The sequence below is a fragment of the Zingiber officinale genome, chromosome 11B (genome assembly GCF_018446385.1).
Source record: "Zingiber officinale cultivar Zhangliang chromosome 11B, Zo_v1.1, whole genome shotgun sequence".
Taxonomy (NCBI): domain Eukaryota; kingdom Viridiplantae; phylum Streptophyta; class Magnoliopsida; order Zingiberales; family Zingiberaceae; genus Zingiber; species Zingiber officinale.
The window spans coordinates 34,232,060-34,252,538 of NC_056007.1; the positions used below are offsets into that span (position 1 = coordinate 34,232,060).

The following is a 20,479-nucleotide window of genomic DNA, read 5'->3' on the forward strand; positions in this document are numbered from 1 at the left end:
ACACAAAACCCCGAGGTTGACATATTATTGTCCCTATCCGATTGGAAGTCAAAATCCATGCAACCCGCAGGGACTAAATTAACTGCCTTGTAAGATAGCATATAATCTCTAGTTCCTCTAAGGTACTTTAATATATGCTTTACTGCAGTCCAATGTCCTTGTCTAGGGTTACTTTGATATATGCTAACTATGCCCTTGGCAAAACAGATTTCTGATCTCGTGCATAGCATACATTAGGTTGTCTAACTGCCGAAGCATAAAGAACTGCATACATGTCCTCAATCTCCTTTGATGTCATCGAAGACATCTCTTTAGATAAAGACACTCCATGCTTAAAAGGTAAGAAACCTTTCTAGGAGTTTTGCATGCTTAAAACGAGCAAGGATTTTTCTGATGTATCAAGCTTAGGATAAGTATATTTTTCTTACGATCCTTTGATCTCAAAAATATATACATTCTCCCAAGTCCTTTATATCGAATTATTTGGACTACCATACCCTTACTTCTGACAACATTTTGATATTGTTTCCAACTACCAAAAATGTTATCTGTGTATAGTACAAGAAATACCACCACGTTTCCATCACACCTTTTGTATACACAAGACTTATCCGTTTACTCAATAAATCCATAGGTCTGGATTACTTTGATAAACTGGATGTTCCAAGACCATGAAACTTTGCATCAGTCCATAGACTGATTGAGCTTGCACACAAGATACTCTTAGCCCTTTGCAATGAACCCTTCTGGTTGCTTTATATGGATGCTTTCTTCAAGACTTCCATTAAGGAATATTGTCTTGACATCCACTTACCAAATAGATAAAAGTATCCGGATAGACTTAAGCATGGCTACTAGTGAAAAAGTTTCCTTTTTCATCTAGCCTTGCTTTGAAAGTTTCTACCTTCCTGTCTATCCCTCTTTTCCTATTATAGACCTTTTTATACCCAAAGGCTTTTACACTATTTGGTGGTTCTACAAGGTTCCAGATTTTATTAGAATACATATATTCTAATTCTGTTATTCATTACTCTTTGCCAAGATATTGCATCTTTATCTTGGAGTGCTTCGTCATATGTCCGGAGATCAGGTTCATGTCCTCCAGGGATCGAGTCCAAAAACTCTCCCAAAACATGAATCTTTTTAGGTTGCCTAACAACCCTCCCACTACGACAAGGCACTTTCTGCAATTGTGTATCATTTGTGATACGTGTTGCAGTTTCCTTGTGGTATCTCATCTTGTACAATTGGTACTAGATTAGACATGTCTTTTATTATTTCCTTAAGAACAAATTTTCTTATGGGCACGTGGTTTATTACATAGTCCTTTTCTAAAAATCGGTCATTGATGCTAACAATGACCTTCTGATTTTTAAGACTATAAACATACTTTCATTTCTCTAGGATAACCCACAAACAAGTGAATTCCTGTCCAACTTATCATTGTCTCTCTTCAGCATATGTGCTGGACTACCCGAATCCGAATATGCTTCGAAATAGGCTTACGCCTATTCAGCAATTCTATATGAGTAGAGAGTTCTGACTTTGGAAGGTACTATATTCACTTCCGTTTCTAGAGTATATCCTAAAAATGATTTTGGTAATATTCTAAATAACTCATCAGTCTACTTATTTCCATAAGAGTCATATACCTTCCTTTTTCTACACCATTCTGTTGGGGTGTACCAGGTGCAGTTAGTTGGAATTGAATCTCTACTTCTGATAAGTGACTCCTAAATTCTCCCAAGAGGTACTTGCCACTATGTTCTAACCATAGTGACTTTTACTTTAACATTTCTCCGCATCAGCCTTGTACTATTTGAACTAATCAAAGTACTTAGTCTTGTGGTACATTAAGTAAATTTATTTGTATCTTCAATAGATGTCTATAAAATAGACGAAATATTCAATACTACCTCTTGTCTGGATAGTCATAGGATCACACAAATCAGAATGAACCAATTTCAATATATCTTTGACTCCATACCCCTTAGACTTAAAAGCTTCTTGGTTATTTTTTCTTCCAAGTAAGACTCACAGGTTGGAAAGATTTCCACTACCAATGAACCCAAAAGTTCATCAGCTACCAATGAATCCTACTCAAGTTAATATAACCTAGCCTTAGATGCCAAAGATATTAATGGTTCATTTCCGAAGGTTCCTTTCTCTTAAAATTAGAAGATGTGTTACTAATTTCCATTTGTTGCATCGTGGGAGTTATTGGATTTATAAATTGCCAACCAACGTACCAGAACAGATAACTTCCCTCTTTTTCTTAATAACAACTTTGTTATTAAAAGAGGCAGAATATCAAGTTCTTTGAATAGTTTAGAAACTGAAAACTAGTTCTTTCTAAACTTGGTGCGTAAAGACAATTACTCAAAAATCCATGTTTTATTCTTATCAAAAGATAAACATCTCCCACTGCAACAGCTACCATTTTTACAGTAGTGCCCATGTGGACGGTGTTTTAATTTTCATTTAGTTGCCGAATTTCCTGGAACCCTGCAATGAATTGCGGACATGATTGATGGCATCTGTATCTACACTCCAGGTTCTGGTAGATAACACCACTAAACATGTTTCAACTAATGAATTAAATACACCTATATTGTTCTTAGTTCTAAGAAGACAGTCTACCTTAATGTCCAAGTCCTATTTCCAATCATTACAATTGGGACTACTAAGTCTTTTCTATATTATAATAACTAGGGGATTGACAAACATTTTAAATCCTAAGAATCACAAAAATATTTGGTCAAGATCAATTCTTTAAAATCCCCATGAATTTTGTATGCCACGATAGTGTGGACATATACAAAATCAAAGAGGAGATTTTATCCATTAATTTTATTATCTCGTCAACTTTACTTTATGACGAATAAAAATAATAGTTGATCTGTCTTTGATCAAATATTTGGTCAAAACTTTTTGAATTTAAAATAACATTGATTCCTCAAACAATATTATTTAAATTCACCAACACCTCAAACACCGTGAATTTTGCATGCCACGTTAGTGTGGACGTATACAAATTCAACATTTGTAAAAGGAGGGTTTTAACCCATTAATTTTATTATCTTGTCAACCTAACTTTTTGACAGATAAAATTAATAGTTGGTATCATTTGGTCACACAAATAATAGCAGTGACTCCGATGGGGAGGATACTGTTAGATGTGTCTAAGTGTATACCATTACTTGACACTAAGTCCATTAATAAGATTATGCCCCTTCCGTTGGGGAAGATCACACGCTCTTAATTAACTTCCTATAGTCATCCAAAAATGGAAGTCTGTTCTAGTGATCCACAAACAAGCTCATCCGTTATGGAGGAAGGCACTCAGAGCCAACGCGCAAGCTTGTTTGCATCACTTACAAACCAGTAATGGAGACCATGGGATTTACTTAAAAATCCTTCTCCCACTTAGTTATTTATAAATGAGTAATTTTAACTATGCTAGTCTACCTAACATGCATACTAACAAGTACACACAACACAGCATAAAAAGCAATAAATAGAAAAAAAAAAATTCAACTAATATGGCTTTTATCTATTGCTGTCCTCCGTGTGTCGCCAACCCTAGCTGCTGCCATCTTTGGCCACCACCACCGGGTCTAGTTGTCGCATCCATCTTGCTCCTTGTTCCGCTGCACCTCTGGTCCTCAAAAGGTTCCACGCCTTGCAAGATTCGATCCGCGACATAAATAGAATTTTATATTTTCCGATCCTATATTCCTTGAAGGAATGTACATGTAAACTAGATCGAACATAAAATAAAATTTACATCCATCGATCCTATATTCCATAAAAGGAATGTACATGTAACTAGATCAAAAATAAAATCCTAATAAAACTAAATACAGCTCCTGCTGTATTTTATAATACAATCATGCACACACAATAAAATGCCCTTGACATGTCCAAGGGTCCAATCACACACATAATAACTATAAGCCATAATAGTTGGATCCTACATCCACAAAGTTAGCACATCCTACTATTAACCTGCCTAAATTATGTATGACATGTGCATAGTTAAACTAATACCAAATACACAGAGGCAAAACCCTAGCTCTGATACCAATTGTTGATTGCTACTCGGAAAACCTAGAGGTTCCACTGTACAAAAATTTTGTACAAAGGTTTGAACCTTTTCCTAGCTACCATGTGTTCTTTTAAATTAAATTTTGGATCGCCTGCGGAACTTAACACGTTTGATCCAAAACTTAATCTATTTGTTCTTTTATGTTTTGACTTGGATTTCCTGCGAAACTTAACACGTTCGACCCAAATCACCTTAAGTTATTAATTCCATTAAATATTAATTTCCATAATTGGTTCCCAGTACTGAAGTGGCGAGGCACATGGCCTTCTTGGATATGGGAGCAACCACCACCGACTAGACAAAACCTTTTATAGAAATCTAATATTTAATTTCCTAAAATAACTTTAGGTTAACCAAAAAGAACAATCAAATCACAAGGAAAAATAAAACAAAAGAACACAACTTTGAAAAACATATTCGAAATACTAGAATCGTAAGCCTCTTGTATTTGGTATTATTTCCAAAAATAACTAGTATGATGCGGAAAGGAAAAATACTAGTTATACCTTTTAGAAAGACCTCTTGATCTTCTATCGTATTCCTCTTCTAACCTCGGACGTTGTGTGGGCAACGATCTTCCGAGATGAGAACCACCAAGCACCTTCTTCTTCCTTGCAAGTTTCGGCCATCAAAACATCTTCTAGGATGAAGAGGTTCGGCCACCACCACCATGCTCCAAGGTATGCTAGAAACAAAGCTTTCTTTCTCTCCTTCTTCTTCTTCTTCTCTAAACTTGATCTGGCCACCATATGAGTCTCCACAAGAAAGATGAGGTTTGGCCATCAAAGAGAAGAAAGGAGTAGAGGATGGCCGGCCACACCAAGGAAGAAAAAGAGAGAGGAAAAATAATAGAGTTGTTCACAATGAAGGCACCTCTACCCTCTCTTTTATAATCCTTGGCCTTGGCAAATAAGGAAATTTAAATAAAAATTTCCTTAATTCTTTTGCCATTGATAAAGAAAATTTATTTAATGAAAAACAATTTTATCTCATCAACAATGTGGCCGGCCACTTTAAACCAAGCAAAGGAAATTTAATTCAATCAAGAATTAAAACTTTCCTAATTTGTTTCCGGAAATTTTATAAAAAATTTCTCTAATAATTTTTCCCTTCATGATGATTAATAAAAAGGAAATTTTATAAATTAAAATATTTCTTTTAAACATGTGGATAAAAAGAAAGTTATCTTTAAAAATTAAAATATCTTCCAATCTACAAATAAGGAAAGATATCTAATCTTTTCTTAATCTTTGTAGAAGCTTTATAAAAGAGATATTTAATTTTTAAACTCTCTTTTAAATCATGAATATGATTAAAAGGAAAGTTTTTATCAAAATTAAAATCAACCTTTTAATCTACAAATAAGGAAAGAGATTTAACTCTTCTCTTAATCTTTTGTAGAATCTTATAAAAGGAAAGATTAAAATTTTTAAACTCTCTATTAAATCATGTTATCCACATAAGAAAAATTTTAAAAATAAAATTCCTTTTTATTTTAATAGGGCCGGCCTCCTAAGCTTGAGTTCAAGCTAGGGCCGGCCACATGAATTCACCCATGAACCAAAACATGGCCGGCCCTAGCTTGGTCTCCAAGCTAGCTTGGCTGGCCCCCTATAGGATGGGTAAGAAGGTGGGTATAGGTGGATATAGTACTCTATAATCAAGAGGCTACGATAGGGACCGAGAGGAGGAATTGGTTTTGGTCTCCCGATAAAATTAAGCATCCCGTGTTCGCCCCGAACACACAACTTAATTTTATCAATAATAATTCATTCCACTAGAGAATTATTATTGAACTACCGCACCAATCCCAAATTACATTTTTGGGCTCCTTCTTATTATGAGTGTGTTAATCTCCCTGTGTTTAAGATAACAAATGTCCACTGATTAAGTAAGTTACTGACAACTCACTTAATTAATATCTAGCTCCAAGAGTAGTACCACTCAACTTCATCGTCATGTCGGACTAAGTCCACCTGCAGGGTTTAACATGACAATCCTTATGAGCTCCTCTTGGGGACATTCTCAACCTAGATCACTAGGACACAGTTTCCTTCTATAATCAACAACACACACTATAAGTGATATCATTTCCCAACTTATCAGGCTTATTGATTCATCGAACTAAATCTCACCCATTGATAAATTAAAGAAATAAATATCAAATATATGTGCTTGTTATTATATTAGGATTAAGAGCACGCACTTCCATAATAACTGAGGTCTTTGTTTCTTTATAAAGTCAGTATAAAAGAAACGACCTCTAATGGTCCTACTCAATACACTCTAAGTGTACTAGTGTAATTATATAGTTAAGATAAACTAATACCTAATTACACTACGACCTTCCAATGGTTTGTTCCATTCCATTATGGTCGTGAGCTACTGTTTATAATTTATAAGGTACTGATAACATGATCCTCTGTGTGTGACACCACACACCATGTTATCTACAATATAAATTAATTGAACAACTACATTTATCATAAATGTAAACATTTGACCAATGTGATTCTCATTTCTAGATAAATGTTTATACCAGAAGCTAGACTTTTAGTATACACTCTAACAGTATGGTCCCACATATCTGGGACTTAGCTTGCCCTTCTTTCCAAAACGCATTACTCCCTTCATGGGAGCTACTCTGAGGAACACTGAATCCCCAACTGAAAACTCTAAGGGTCTGCGCCGTGTATCAGCATAGCTTTTCTGGCGGCTCTGAGCTGTCTCTATCCTCTGGCGGATCTACTGTATTGCTGCTGTGGTATCTGCCACTAGATCTGTCTGAAGTTCTAGTTCTTTCTGCTCACCACTCTCATACCAGCAGACTGGAGATCTACACCTCCGCCCATAGAGAGCCTCGTAAGGTGTCATGCCGATAGTGGCCTGATAGCTGTTGTTGTATGCAAATTCTGCTAGGCTCAGATATTTGCACCAACTTCCCTTGAAATCTAGGGCACATGCTCGGAGCATATCTTCGAGTACCTGATTTACCCGCTCCGTCTGTCCATCTGTCTGAGGATGGAAAGTTGTGCTAAACTTTAACTTCGTGCCCAAAGCTGACTGTACACACTCCCAGAAGTGTGATGTGAATCTGTTATCTCTGTCTGAAATAATGGTTCGTGGGACTCCATATAGTCTAACGATCTCCTTGAGATACAACTGAGCTAACTGTTCCATGGAGTAGGATATTCTGATAGCTAAGAAGTGGGATGATTTAGTTAACCTGTCAACTACTACCCAGATGGTCTCAAAACCGTTCGTAGTCCGGGGTAGTCCCACTATGAAATCCATAGAAATGTCTTCCCACTTCCATTCTGGGATCTGAATGGGCTGCAAAACTCCCCCTGGTCTCTGATGTTCTGCCTTGACCCTCTGACAGGTGAGGCAGGTGCAGACATATCGAGCGATGTCTCTCTTCATCCCAGGCCACCAAAAACGTTTCTTCATGTCCTGGTACATTTTGGTTGAGCCAGGATGCATCGCATAAGGAGTCTTGTGAGCCTCATCTAACATCTTCCTTCTGAGTTCCTCCTGATCTGGAACACATAATCTGTCACCAAAGTATAATATCCCGCTATCTGATGTTCTGAACTCTCCACCTTCTGATCCTGCTATCCCTTGCTTGATTTTCTGAATTTCAGGATCCTGTTCCTGAGCTGTCTGAATGTCACCAAGCAAGGTAGACTCTAATGTCATAGTAGAGAGCTGTCCCACTATGAGTTCGAGACTGAAATCTGTGATCTCTTTCTGTAGGGGCGGTGACATGGCTGCTAGAGATAATAAGGTAGCACTGGACTTTCTGCTAAGTGCATCTGCTACCCTATTGGCTTTCCCTGGGTGGTAGAGGATGTCTATATCGTAGTCCTTGACCAGCTCTAGCCATCTGTGCTGTCGCATATTCAGATCCTTCTGAGTGAAGAAATACTTCAGACTTTGATGATCTGTATACACTCTGCACTGAGCTCCATACAAGTAATGTCTCCAAATTTTGAGAGCGAACACTACTGCTGCAAGCTCAAGGTCATGAGTGGGGTAATTCCTCTCATAATCCTTAAGTTGTCTGGAGGCATAGGTGATTACCTTGCCATTTTGCATCAGCACTGCTCCTAGTCCCAACTTCGAGGCATCACTATATATATCGAAGCTGTCTGTATTTTCTGGTAGAGTCAGAATAGGTGCGCTGGTCAATCTTCTCTTTAGCTCGCTAAAACTGTTCTCGCAGTTCTTGGTCCACTGAAATTTTATGTTCTTCCTGGTAACAGCTGTTAGTGAGGAGGCTATCCTAGAGAAGTCCTCTACAAATTTTCTGTAATAGCCTGCTAATCCTAGAAAGCTTCTGATCTCACTGGCATTCTTCGGTCTCTTCTAGTTACTCACAGCTTCAATTTTACTGGGGTCTATCATGATACCATCCTTTGAGATGATGTGACCCAGGAAGGACACCTGATCTAACGAAAATTCACATTTTGTGAACTTGGCGTACAATTGGTTCTGCTGAAGGGTCCGCAGTACTATTCTCAGGTGCTCTGCGTGTTCTTCCTGAGTTCCTGAATAGATAAGAATGCCATCGATGAACATGATAACGAACTTATCTAAGTATTCTCTGAATACCCTGTTCATGAGGTCCATGAAGGTAGCTGGAGCATTTGTCACGCCGAAGGGCATGACTACGAACTCGTAATGTCCGTATCTAGTCCTGAAGGTTGTCTTGGGTATATCCCCTTCCTTGACTTTCACCTGATGATAACCTGATCTGAGGTCTATTTTAGAGAACATTGCTGCTCCCTTTAGCTGGTCAAACAGGTCATCAATTCTGGGAAGAGGATACCTGTTCTTGATGGTGACTTGATTTAGCGCTCGGTAGTCTATACACAGGCGCATGCTCCCATCCTTCTTCTTCACAAACAATACAGACGCTCCCCATGGTGAGTGACTTGGACGTATGAAGCCTTTGTCAAGCAGCTCCTGTAGTTGTTCATGAAGTTCCTTCAGTTCTGCTGGAGCCATGCGGTATGACGCTTTGGAGATAGGATTTGTACCGGGAATGAGCTCTATCTCAAATTCGATCTCCCTGTCTGGTGCTAAGCCTGATAACTCTTCAGGGAAAATAGCTGGGTAGTCACATACGACTCGGACCTCTGCTAGCTGTTGGTCCTTGTCCTGACTGGTATTGACTACATGTGCTAAAAATCCCGTACATCCTGAATCCATTAACCTCTGTACCTTCATAGCTGAGAGAAACTTCTTGGCCTTTCTCTTGGGTTCTCCGATGAACTCAAACTGTGCTTCTGCTTCGGGTTGGAATGTGACTTTCTGCTTACGGCACTCAATGGAGGCACCATATTTGATCAAGAAATCCATCCCGAAGATGACATCGTAGTTAGTCATATTTAGCACTATCAGATCACAAAAGAGTTCTCTGTCGGCTATAATGACTGGCACTGCTCTGAGCCAGTGCGTGGATGCCATAATTTCTCCTGAAGGTAGCGTCGTCAGAAACTGACTACTGAGTACCTCTGGAGGTACTGCTAACTTCTCAGTTAATGCCCTAGATATATATGAATGGGTTGCCCCAGTATCGAATAAGACAGTTGAACTTTGCTGTAAAATACTAATCTGACCTGTAACAACTGTTGAGACATTTGCTACGTCCTCTCTGGTCAGTGAGTAGATCCTCGCATTGGTCGTAGATGGAGGGGCTTCTAATCTGCCCTGGCTGATGTGGGGACCATCTAAAACGGCCTGCATCTGATGCAACTGTGCTGGCTTGGCCTCATACTGGATCGGCTGTGGTGGAGGAAAGCTGGCCTTGTTCGGACACTGCTTGGTCATATGCCCTTCCGGTCCACATTCAAAGAATCCTCGTGTGCCCTTACGACAAGCTCCAGGATGGAATTTCCCACAAGTAGCACACTTTGGATAACTGGGCTGCTTGCTGGCTGGTCCTCCTTTTGGATAACTCCCTGGTTTGCGCTTGTTGCTGGAGTTCCCTTTCCAATTAGAGTCGTGGGAGCTGTGGCCCTGCTGTTTCTGAGTACCTGAGCCTCCTTGACCTTTCGACTCTGAGAGAACTTGCTTCTGCTGCTTGATACTGTTCTGGTAGTGCTCAGTGGTCAGAGCACTGCTGACTAGTTCTTCAGTGGTTTGCGGCCTATGAACGCCGCCAGCCATGTTCATTGCTATTTTCGGCCTCAGCATCTTGAGCATCAACCGGACTCTTTCTTTCTCTGTGCTGACTAGTTCAGGGCATAAACGAGCCAACCTGTTGAATTTCTTCACGGCTTCCTCAATTGATAGGTTGCCCTGACGAAACTCAGTGAATTCGTCGTAGTGGCGGTTTGTGACCCGCATGTGAATGAATTCTTCAAAGAACTCCTTCTCGAAGGCTGCCCATGTCATCTGGTTTACTGGGCGCTTCGCTCTGATTCTCTCCCACCACATGCGTGCATCTCCTGTCAAGCAGAAGGAGGCGCACTTCACCTTCTCATGTTCTGGCCAGTCCAGAAGCTCCATCGTACTCTCCAGTGTTTTGAACCAGGCCTGAGCATCCCATGGTTCACTGGTGCCTGAGAAACTCTCTGGGTTGACTCTTTGCCACTGGATCAGATAGGCTTCTCTTTTTTGCCTCTGCTGCTGGAGCTACTGGTGCTGTAGGCTGGACTGGTGGAACCTCTAAGACTACTGGTGTTGCTAAGTTTGGTTCTGGAGTGACTGTGGGGGTATTCTGCTGACTAGCCTTTAGGGTGGCTATCTCCTGTTGCTGTTCAGCTAGCTACTGCTATAACTGGGCCACTAATGCTGTCAGGTCTGGGGGAGGCACTGAACTACCTGCCTCATGCTGGGGCTCAGTAGCTGATGTCCTTCTAGCTGGGTGTCCTCGTGCCATTTCTAAAGACATGGAGGATATACATGACTAACGCAATCATAAGGGAGTAACTATTGTTATCATGTTAACTACTATCATAAACAAGCATGCTTTAGTTATCTACAAACAAGAAAGCAATAAACATAACAAAGTGAGAGGTATTCTTACTTGGAAACTGCAGGTTCAATGCTGATGTGTGTGAACGAAGTATGGAAACTGCTCTGATACCACTCTGTAATGACCCGCCTTCTACTAACTAGGCTGTAAGGCCGATCGTCACATTAAGCTGTGCTAACTACTCCCTGACAATCATTAAATCTAGATACAGAAGCTGTACTAATTTAAATTTTTGCTAAACTGTTACTTTTCTTGATTCTATACATGCTAAAGGATGTAATCTAAAGTATACCTAGCATATACTACATCCCCTATGGTCAAGGAACTGAAATAAATGTTTTCCAGCTGTTATCAGACCTCCCAATCGATCCCCAAATCGATTGGAATAGTTGATCGATCCAGTGATCGATTCAGCTGGCTACTGTATGCGGGACATAGGTTGGATCGATCCAGTGATCGCTCCAGCACGCTACTGTGCTCGGGGCGATATTCTGGATCGATCGGCTGATCGATCCAGGCTGGTCAATCGATCCAGTGATCGATCCCAGAGCTCTCTGTTCGTGACAAAAATTGCAGGATCGATCGGCTGATCGATCCAGAAACCTACTATTCACGGAGCAATTTGCCCAATCGATCAGCTGATCGATTGGGACCCCCCAATCGATCCACCGATCGATTGGGGTTTCTGATTTTGCAGTTAAGCTCTGATTTCAGCACTATTTCGTGCCTCAATCCAATTACAAGTTCTAAAACGACTAGGAATCACTCTACCACTAACAAATAACATTCTAACATCATAAAAGAAGTGTTCTAAGCATAATAAAGTTCATGGTTAACTAATTCATGGCAATTAACATACTGAAGTGCAAAATACTAAAACACTGAAAAGTTCTAATATTTAAACAACTTGCTAGAGTTTCCTAAGATCTTCTTTCCAAGTTCCTGCCCACACACATCTTCGTAGCATTGCCCTCCAGCCTCCGCTAGTCCATCTTTCCTTTACCTTTATCTGCAGTATAAGGAAAAAGTATCTGTAAGCTTTCGCTTAGTAAGAAACCATCTACCTCATAAAACATGCAATCGATGCAAATCATGCTTTAAAAACATGGTATTTAAAACATGTACTGATTAGGCTGAAACATGGCATGCTGTCATACATAGAAATCAAAGCTAGTCATGACATACTATCATCTAACATGTGTAACAAAACTGAACATGAACACCAAAGCATGGCATACAAAGCTAACCATAAACTATCATATGTATCAAAAAAACTAAACTGAACATAAACTAAGCTAGACTGGAGCAGAATTCAAACTCAACTAACATAACTAATCTTTGTGAGTTTTGAAAAACTAATAATGTAATAGATTAAAGTACATAATCATACTGCTAATGGGCCCGGCAACTGTACATGCTATGCGCGCATCCTTAACTAAACCCGGGGTTGCAAGTCCCGAATTTAGTAAGGTTTACTAGGTTATCTAAACCTAGGGACCGACTATGGGAGCCCAGCCCAATGGATATCTAATCTTGTACAGTGCCCCTACTGAAAGTAAAATATTGGATCATAACTAGTTAATTTATCTTGCTTTTACTAGGTTATCTGAACCTAGAGGCGACTGTGGGTGCCCACCCATTGGACCGTAGTCCCATATAAGCTGTAGCAAGACTAACTAAACTATTTAAATCCTTCTATTGCATTTACTGGCTATTAAAATGCTTAAGTTGCATTTTTCTGTACTAAATCATTTAATCGAACACTTAGTATGCACTAATTTACATCCTTGTGCCGAAAGTCTAAATATTACTAAACTAAAACATGGAATTCACACGGAAGCTACTTATACTGCAGGTGAGAGGTTTCTTACCTCCTGTTCGGATTTTCTTATGATTCTAGTCGATAGATTTCCGAAGGAGACGATCCTTTCGACGATCTTCTCGCGTCTATGCATTCTTCTCGCGGAGAGGAACGTCCTCGTGTCGGAGATGTCGCCGGAAGGTGTCCTTGAAGCCCTAGGAAAGGAAACCTAGGTTTCTTCTTGTGGTTGGCGCCGAGAGAAGGAGAAGAGAAGGGGAGTCGGCGGTGAGGGTTTGAGGAGAGAAAAGCTACGATCCAAAATAACTCTTCACTTAATTCCTCCCTATTTATATTAAAGGATTAATTCGCCCAACTCTAATATAAATTTAATTGCCTCCCTTTTCTTTCAGCATGGCCCTGCTGGGTTCAACTGGTTACTAAAATTATCCGTAAACCATAGGTCTCGAGTTCAATTCCCGCTTAGGCCATTTTCGTTTCCTATTTGTTTTTGCTACCTCCGCTACTCTAAAAATTCTGTAAAAATATCCTAAAATTCCAGAAAAATCATAGAATATTTCTAAAATAGTTTTGAGAATTTTCAGGCGTTACAGATGCACTTTATGATTATGTTATGATATGCCATGATACTTATGATTATGTTATGTTATGCTAGGATGCACTTTATGATTATGTTATGATATGTCATGATACTTATGATTATGTTATGTTATGCTAGGATGCACTTTATGATATGCCATGATACCTTACGATTATGTTACACTATGATGCTTCTATACATGATATGATGAGTTATCTTTATGCTTTATGTCTATGAATATGCTATGCTTTATGTCTTTATGTTATGCTTTACGATTTTTGTGAGTAGGAAGGATCTTACTGAGCCTTGTGTGCTCATAACTTACTTTCCTTGTACCACAGATAAAGGCAAGGAATGGATGTACTAAGGGAGCAACAGGAGGGGCAAGATGAATGTCTGTAGTAGTGGCTCGGCTAAAAGAGAAAGACCTGCTTTTATCTAATAAGAATTATGCTTATGTCATTCTTTCATGACTTTATGACATTTCATCATGCTTATTAGTATTATGGCTTAAATTTATGTTAAGCATGCTATGTGACTTTATGCGATAGGTAGTTAGTGATGATGATTGAGAAGTAAAAGAAAAGTTTTAAAAAAATATATACTATAAACAAGACTTCCGCTGTTTTAAGTAGAGAGGATTATTAACAAGCAAATAAGTAAGATAAGATAAGAATAAAGGAGATAAGTAACCCCCGTCAGCTTTAGTAGGAAGGGACGGGGCGTTACAGTTTGGTATCAGAGCCAAGTTTAACCTTTTCACTACACACATGTCAAGCCTCCATCCTGCCGCTCCAAATAAGAATCTATATGCTTAATTTAATTCTTCTATGATGCTTTAATATTATGCATGTTTACTTATTCTTGATGATGATAAGTCACAGTTCTAGTTTAGGTATGCATGATGGTAGAATAAGAATGATAATGATCTTATGTTAGCCTGGATAGAAATAACGATAATTCATTGTCATTTAATGAAGATAAACATGGCTAGAAGACGTACTACCCGAGCAGACGAGACAGCAACTCCACCAGATCTGACCCAGGTAATTACTGACCTCCAGCGTCAGATCACGGAGCAACAAAAGCTGATCACGACTTTAATGGGTCAGTAAGAAAATCCTGCCACCCCGCCCGTAAATCAGAATGCAGTGCCCGTCATCCCAGTAGTTGCACCATTACCACCGATAGCCCCTGTCTCAGTGGTCCGACAAGAGACCTACGTGATACAGTGGCTAAGGCTGAAGCCGGAAAACTTCTCAGGTACTTGCGAGCCATGGGACGCTCAGGCCTGGTTCAAGACAGTGGAAAGCATAGTGGAATTACTGGATTGGCCCGTATCGAAAAATATCAAATGTGTATCATTCTTCTTTTCCGGAGACGCAAGAATGTGGTGGGAAAGAGTGAAGGCAACGAGACAGATCAATTTGATGAACTGGACAGACTTCGAGTCAGAGTTCTTCGAAGAATTCTTCCATATGCAAGTGACGAACCGACATTATGATGAGTTCACCGAGTTTCGACAAGGTGACCTATCAGTGAATGAAGCAGTAAAGCACTTCAATGGTCTGGCACGCCTATGTCCAGAGTTGGTTTGCACAGAAAGAGAAAGGGTCAAACTAATGCTGAAGATGCTTCGACCTGAGATAGCAATGAACGTGGCCGGCGGAATTAATAGACCGCAGACTACAGAGGAATTGGTTAGCAGTGCCCTAATCACAGAACATTATTAGAAAGCGATGAACGAGAATAAGAATCAGGCCTGAACAAAAGGACAGAGACCCTCAGGTACCAGAACAAGCAGGAAAGGGACCTCTACCGGAAAAAGGAAACAATGGGACAATGCTAAAGGTGGCTCAGTGAATAAGCAATCGAAATACCCTCAGTGCACTATTTGCAAAAAGCTGCATTCCGGAGTATGCCACAAGGGTACAAGAAGGTGCTATAATTGCAGAGGGGAAGGACATCTGGCCAGAGACTGCACTAACCGGTTTCAGGCACCACCCCAGTAGAATAACCAGAACAAGAGTGCCCCCTCACAATTATATCAGATGCAAGCTGCTATTGAAGGGACACCGATTAGCCAAGGGAGATTGGAAGCCACGCCTACTACAACGAACGCCAGGGTTTTCTCGCTTACCAAAGAAGATGTGGCCAGTGCCTCTACTGTCGTCACAGGTCAGTTACCTACTTTTAATCAATATGCTAAAAATTTATCTGATATGGAAGGCAAACCAGTGTTTGAATTTATCGGGAAGCCGAGAGACATTCCGTGTCATTGGATCGAAAATATGTCCGGGCAACTCTCTACCATGACCATAACAACCACATTATTCGACAACCTATTGGAGAAAAAACCAGTGACCAAAGCCTCCAAAGGATTAAATAAGAAATCCTAGAAGGGAAGAATGATAGATTCCGGATCGCGGACAATGGGATATTATACCTCAGGGATCGATTATGTATTCCCGGGGATCCAGAGTTGCGAAGAAGGATACTAGAGGAAGCTCATTCAATGCTCTATGCAATGCATCCAGGATCCACCAAAATGTACCAGGATTTGAAAAAGAAATTCTGGTGGTCCGGTATGAAAAGAGATGTGGCACAGTATGTCAGTACCTGCCTGACCTGTCAGAGGGTTAAAGCAGAACACCAGAGGCCTGGAGGATTACTGCAGCCTGTCCAAATTCCAGAATGGAAATGGGAAGATATCTCTATGGACTTTATATCAGGATTACCCAAGACAACAAATGGCTATGACGCCATATGGGTAATCGTGGATAGATTAACCAAATCCGCCCATTTTCTAGCAATCAAGATGACTTATTCAATTGAGCAATTGGCTCAATTATATGTCAAGGAAATCATTAGACTACATGGAATTCCTAAGACCATCATTTCAGACAGAGATGGTCGTTTTGTTTCACATTTTTGGGAATGTGTCCAGAAGGCTCTTGGTACGAAGCTATTATTCAGTACTGCCTTTCACCCTCAGACTGACGGACAAACAGAAAGGGTTAACCAAGTATTAGAAGATATATTACGAGCATGCGCATTAGACTTCAAAGGGAGCTGGAGCCGATATTTATGCCTAGCAGAATTCGCCTACAATTATAGCTACCAAGCTACTATTGGGATGGCGCCATACGAAGCTCTGTACGGGAAGAAATGTAGATCCCCTATATGTTGGTACGAAGGCGGTGAAAAGAAAGAGATGGGATTTCAAACCGAGTTCATCGATAACACCACCCGTGCTATACAGAACATCCACCAACGAATAGAAACCACTCAAAGTCGACAGAAGAATTATACGGACAAGCGACGAAGGCCATTGGAGTTCAGTGTCGGAGACTCAGTATTTCTCAAAGTAGCTCCTATGAAAGGAGTAATGAGGTTTGGTAAGAAGGGAAAGCTAAGCCCACGTTATGTGGGACCATACCGAGTTCTGAAAAGAATCGGCAAAGTAGCTTACAAAATAGAGCTGCCTCAAGAGATGTCAGCCATTCACAATGTGTTCCACGTTTCAATGCTAAAGAAATGCATTCCGAGCACGGACCAAGTGATCGAACCACGGGCAGTACAGGTGCAAGAGGACCTAACCTACAAGAGCCGACCAATTCAGATATTGGATCGAGACGTCAAAATACTAAGGAACAAGGAAGTACCCTTAGTAAAGGTCCTGTTGTAAAATCAACGGTACGAAGAAGCCACGTGGGAACGGGAAGATGATATGAAACGGAAGTAGCCGTCGCTATTCTAAGTTCGAGGATGAACTTTCTATGAGGTATGGGGTACTGTAACTCCCACAAAATTATAAGATAAGTATATGGGTGTTATTTTCTTTAGAATATAAAAAAATAAAAAGAATAAGAGAAAAGGAAAAAAATAGAAACCAAAATAGAATAAGAAGAGGTGATGTCAAGGATTGAACCTTGAACCTCCCATAAGTAATAGAGTTAAATTAGTGGATTGTAACCACTAGAATAATGAATGATAAGTGAATAAAAGAGAATAGAAATCGTAGTTAAAGGAGAGAAGATGGTTAAGTAAAAGAGCAAGAGAAAACCAAGTTGCTTACCTTCCCTTCCTCTTGGTTAAGAGAAGAAGCAAGCAAAAGATAAATTGCCTACTTCCCTCCCGCTCTTTATTTTCGTGGGATTAAAGGAATGAGGGAAAAGAGGAGTTGAGGGAATGAATGAAGACATGCTTCATTTACATAGGAATAAATAGGATTGGGAGAAGAAAAACAAGAGATTTAATTCTTTTTCTTCCTCCTTCCTTCTCCTTCTTCATTCTCCACCGAAACCAAGAGCCCCTCCCTAACCTTATTCCAAAAGCTAGGCTAAGTTTCCTCTCCAAGAAAACTAATTTACAAGAACAAGCCTTCAAGATCTACCCCTTCCAAGCAAGAGACACAAAAGGAGGTGCAAGAAGAAGAAGCTCTCTCCTTCCTTTGCACCTAGGGTACCTTTTCCTTAAGAAAAACCACAAGCGAAAGGATGTAAGTATCCCCTCACCTATGGTACAGGTAGTTCATAGGTGCTTTCCTTTATGAAAATAGATTTCTAAAAACTTAAGGTGTGATCCATGGTAAATTCGGCCAACAACAATAAGACCCTTAGGAAAAATTAAGTCCTAAATATGCTCACCATGATTTTTATGATATGTATTTTTTATAAGAGATTTGTTTAGTAATCTCATACTTTTATGTTGCTTAGGATTAAGATTTCTCTCCTTAAAACTCTCGGCCAAGACAAAATTAAGGACCTAGGAGAACTTAAAACCTAAACCAAGCATGCCATGATTTTTCTTATGACAAGATATGAAGTTAACATGATATTTCTCATGCTTGTATGTTGATTTGAAACTGTATTTCATGCTCATGAGGTTTCGGCCATAACAAGTTTAAGGGCCTAGGAAACCTAGAACCTAACATAATCATGCTCATGATGTTCCTTGTAATAATTGCTATGAAATTGATTTAGGGTTCCCATGCTTTTATGACACTTGAAACCTAGTTCCAAGCTTTACAAGTTTCGGCCATAACAAGTTTAAGGGCCTAGGAAACTTAGAACCTAACCTAACTATGCTCATGATGTTCCTTGTGATAATTGCTATGAAATTGGCTTAGGGTTCCCATGCTTTATGACACTTGAAACCTAGTTCCAAGAATTACAAGTTTCGGCCATAACAAGTTTAAGGGCCTAGGAAACTTAGAACCTAACCTAACTATGCTCATGATGTTCCTTGTGATAATTGCTATGAAATTGGTTTAGGGTTCCCATGGTTTTATGCCACTTGAAAACCTAGTTGCATACTTAACAAGTTTCGGCCACATTAGGTTTAAAGACTTAGGAAGCTTAGAACCCAAACTAAACTTGCTCAAGATGTTCCTTGTGATAAATGTTATGATATTGGTTTAGGGTTCATATGCTTTCATGCCACTTGTAACCTAGAATTGTGCTTACTAGGGTTTCGGCCATGACAAGTTTACAAGCTTACACTACAAGAAAAAAGCTAAACAACAACGCTTTTTTGGCGTTGTCGTATGTACTTAAAAAGTGATGTTGTAGATGGTGTTGTAGAAAGTCATATCAAAGACAACGCTTTAAAAGCGTTGTGGTTGGTCACAAAGACAACGCTTTTTAAGCGTTGTCTTTTCGTTCTTAAAAAGCGTTGTTATAGATGCTGTTGTAAAAATGCACATATCAAAGACAACGCTTTAAAAGCGTTGTGGTTGGTCACAAAGACAACGCTTTTTAAGCGTTGTCTATTCGTTCTTAAAAAGCGTTGTTAAAGATGCTGTTGTAAAAATGCACATATCAAAGACAACGCTTTAAAAGCGTTGTGGTTGGTCTCAAAGACATTGTTTTTTAAGCGTTGTCTTTTATTACTTAAAAACGTTGTCTTTTTAAATTTATAAAAAATAGTGTTTTTCTTAATTAAATAGCAAAAATTATAAAAAATACTCAAAATTTACATATAATTGAATATCCACAACCACAATCATTTTTATAATAAGACTATTTAACAAATAAATAAAACTTTATATTATACAAACAAAATGTATACATATTGATCCACAAATTAAATTTGTATCATACAAGTTATCCTTAACTTCATGACAATAATTTTTCAAACACACAAGTTTTACAAAACCTCATCATTGACTAACCTGTTGTTGGTGTCCATCGCATGGAATTGCTTCTTTAAGTCCAAGAATCTCTTCTTCCGAAAGGCTTTCAGCTATCACTCTTAGAGCCATCTTCTTCAACTTGTCATCAAGACACCTGGGGTTGTAGGCAATCAAGAAATTTTGTATGAAAACTTTCATACATGTAAATCTCGTACTAAATAATATGTCAATGTTATATATACATGTAATTCATACCGTAAGTGTGTTTATATCGTAACTGACAAGTTTTCTTTATATATTGAACAAAATCAATAGGACAAAAAATCCAATTCCTTGAACAAAAGACCCTTCAACCTACAGAAACACTCAGATATAAGTATATGAACATACGGCTGATTGTGATTTAGGATTATAAAATCAATAGGACAGATGAAAAAAAAAACCTGTCCTAGATCCACGGCAGGACTCAAGCTCTGTCCGCAGTCATATGTAAGGTCTGCTCTCAATATCGTAGTAGTTCCAGTGAGAACATCAATTTCTACCTAGAATGCACACAATTTTCAAAATCAAGAAAACAGACTAGCAATGTGATTACAAGCCAATCATATGAATGATCTACAAAGGAGGTTACCTCGCTTATAGCAGCCCCATAATTTAGATATGATGAAGTATCGTCAGCAACCCAAAATGTACTCGCTGATAAGTTCACATATTGCAAATTTGCCTGTATATTGTAAGGTAACTAGTTCATAATGGATGAAAGGAAGTAACTGCTTTGATTTCCAAAATATAAAAAAGCCCAGGAAATCCCTAAAAGTGAATGCATATAAGCTATCCTGTCCTTCACTTGC

General features: G+C 39.2%; 1 protein-coding gene across 1 annotated transcript in view; it reads right to left on the bottom strand.

Annotated features, from left to right (window-relative positions):
* LOC122033878 (indole-3-acetaldehyde oxidase-like) overlaps window positions 1-20,479 on the bottom strand; it is a 106,555-nt gene that overhangs the window by 61,848 nt on the left and 24,228 nt on the right. The window contains exons 3-5 of the mRNA XM_042593033.1: window positions 20,260-20,352; window positions 20,072-20,170; window positions 19,933-19,982 (exon numbers count right to left, since the gene is read on the bottom strand). Coding sequence (XP_042448967.1) covers window positions 19,933-19,982; window positions 20,072-20,170; window positions 20,260-20,352 — 242 coding nt within the window. The remainder of the gene's footprint in view (window positions 1-19,932; window positions 19,983-20,071; window positions 20,171-20,259; window positions 20,353-20,479) is intronic.